A 2,202-nucleotide genomic window follows, 5' to 3' on the forward strand; every position below is an offset into this window, starting at 1 on the left:
TCATCGTGATAACACTTCTGGATTCCCTCCTTGACGTCGGCTATGGACACATGTTCTTCTTCCTTAATATCTTTGTTTGATATCAAAGAAACTTTGAGGATTTATGTTTCTTCCTCGGAGAGATCTGGAAATCCCTCGGCTCTGCATTTGAGCAGAACATCTCTGAATCTCCGTTGATCCTTCATTTGTGGTCTCCGGAGCCTGCCATCATCACCACGCTTGCTGCGGAAATTGACTGGCATCGAGCAATTAAAAGCTCATTCGAGCCTTTGCACAATGATTTTGTGGTCACAATTGGTTGTGAACACAAGCCTCCTGGCTTCATTGTCCCGTATATACCTTTTGAAGGTTTGTAGAAAATTGTTTCCGAACAAAATATCTGCTCCTGTATCATGGAAATAGATGGGTGGAGTCTTAACCTTGTACCAAGGTGTTTGTCCTGCTCCGCCGATCAATATTTCTGTCTATTTTACTCCTCTTGATAAGAGCAAAATCTTCTTTGAGAAGTCCCTTTCCGCAATTCGAGGCAGTTCTTCTTCAACTTCTGTTGGAAAGACTCCTCGTTTTGCTGTACAGATTCCTGCTCCTGAATCAATATAAGCAGCAAAATATTATGCCTTGAACTTCTCATATAACATCCCCACAGAGATGTAGATCGAGAATGGACTCTTCATTTGATCAGCAACCTCTTTTCGCTGATTGTGATCTCCACCCCACTTGCTTTCCTTGACCATGGTTGATAATTGTCAAGGAAATCTCGTCCTAAGATCAGGACGTCAGCTTCTTGTCCGACTTTGCCCTCGATCTGGATCTCAAAGCCTCCAATCTCCAGAAATCTGATGTATCGATTGCTTTCTGGATTTGCCAAATAGTACAACGTGTTGCAAGAAAACTGATTTTTCCTTTCGGTTGTATCAAACTTTGAGGAAACACTTCTCCATCCTTCGGGGCATTTGAGTTTCACCTCTTATGCCTTGAGCTGGCGTTTCTTAGATCGCCTTTCTCTCGTAAGAATGAGAGAAACTTCTTTCTAAAGGCCTTGAGGTTAGCCTATCTCCTAGGAATGATAGCCTCGATGTTCCCAATCTGAGACTTTGATTATGTTTCAGCACCTGCTTGTCTCCGACTTGGATGTCAATTTCCCTTATTTGTGGGATTTCGACTCGGTCAGGGCTAATTGCCTTGGCCACTTCCTTGAATATTTCTGGGATTTCAATAAAATTCTTTCCCATAAATAAATTCGTGTGGTGGGAATTTCATAGGGCATATGATACTTGATATGTAATCGAGTATGACCTATTTCCTCCCGTTAATAGATCCTTCCTCTTGTAGTCCTGATAGAGTGTCAGGGCTCGGCTGAAGGCTGAATCTTGAAGATTATAAGCGATCTGTGGGTACAATTCGGTTACAATCTGCTTGGCGTAGAGATTGCCTGAGAAAGCTCCCAACACTGCATCTCTCGAATTTGTAATCCTCTTGTCACAAATTACAATATCAATTGGTGTATCTGTCCCTGGTGAAAGTGAGGACTTGATCACCAACTGGATTGCTCCAATATGAATCCATTTCATCGCCTTAGCGGCTTCTAGCTTCATTTTTGAGAGATCCCTCGGCACATCTTCGGCTGGAATTAATTGGATCTCTACTTGGTTGTTCGTCATTTCTATTGGAAGCGCCAATTTCCGACTCGTTGTGCCGAAGAAGACATGATGCTTCCTTTTGAATGGACTCAAGCTTTGTAGAACTTGATCCAATCTTCCTCTTGAAAACCCTTGGAACGTTTTTATATCCATGATTTTGTTCTTGATTTTATCCACGAGTTTTTCCACTACCTTGTGCTGCGGGATCAAAGAATGGCTGGTATATCCATCCTGATCATCCTTTTGGAAGTGGATACCCTCGTCCTCCTTAGTCTGACTCGTCTCCGGATGATCCATCAGTCATGTTCGAATCTTCAGAACTAAAGACTTCTTCCTGCTCGTATATACTCTCATCAGAGGATATATCTTCGAATCAATACACAGGTATCAGTTCTTGGTTATAGATGGCATCTTCGATATCCAGTGTGGATTCGAATTTCTTCATCCCTCTTTTTTCGTTGTCGGGGCAGTTGGTAGAAATATGCCCCTTTGCACCGCACGTCCAACAGTTGCAATCTTTGAAACTTTCATTTGTTTTGGCTTGGGTACGCCTAAAAGTTTT

The 2,202-nt window shown here is 42.4% G+C and overlaps 1 protein-coding gene across 1 annotated transcript; it reads right to left on the reverse strand.

Annotated features, from left to right (window-relative positions):
• Nucleotides 1-768: 768 nt before the first annotated feature.
• On the reverse strand, nucleotides 769-1,937 carry LOC131025358 (uncharacterized). Its single transcript, XM_057955126.1, has 2 exons — nucleotides 1,410-1,937; nucleotides 769-855 (listed from the first exon to the last, which is right to left on the reverse strand). Exons 1-2 carry the CDS (start codon nucleotides 1,935-1,937, stop codon nucleotides 769-771), a joined length of 615 nt encoding a protein of 204 aa, XP_057811109.1.
• Nucleotides 1,938-2,202: the final 265 nt, after the last annotated feature.

The sequence above is a fragment of the Salvia miltiorrhiza genome, chromosome 1 (assembly GCF_028751815.1).
Source record: "Salvia miltiorrhiza cultivar Shanhuang (shh) chromosome 1, IMPLAD_Smil_shh, whole genome shotgun sequence".
Taxonomy (NCBI): domain Eukaryota; kingdom Viridiplantae; phylum Streptophyta; class Magnoliopsida; order Lamiales; family Lamiaceae; genus Salvia; species Salvia miltiorrhiza.

What these genes read in the sequence shown, in the direction of transcription:
- LOC131025358 (XM_057955126.1), bottom strand. Translation starts at nt 1,937, where the DNA reads ATGGATCATCCGGAGACGAGTCAGACTAAGGAGGACGAGGGTATCCAC. An exon ending in ATCTCTACGCCAAGCAGATT is followed by an intron (nt 856 to 1,409) that starts GTAACCGAATTG and finishes TGGCAAATCCAG; the next exon opens with AAAGCAATCGATACATCAGA.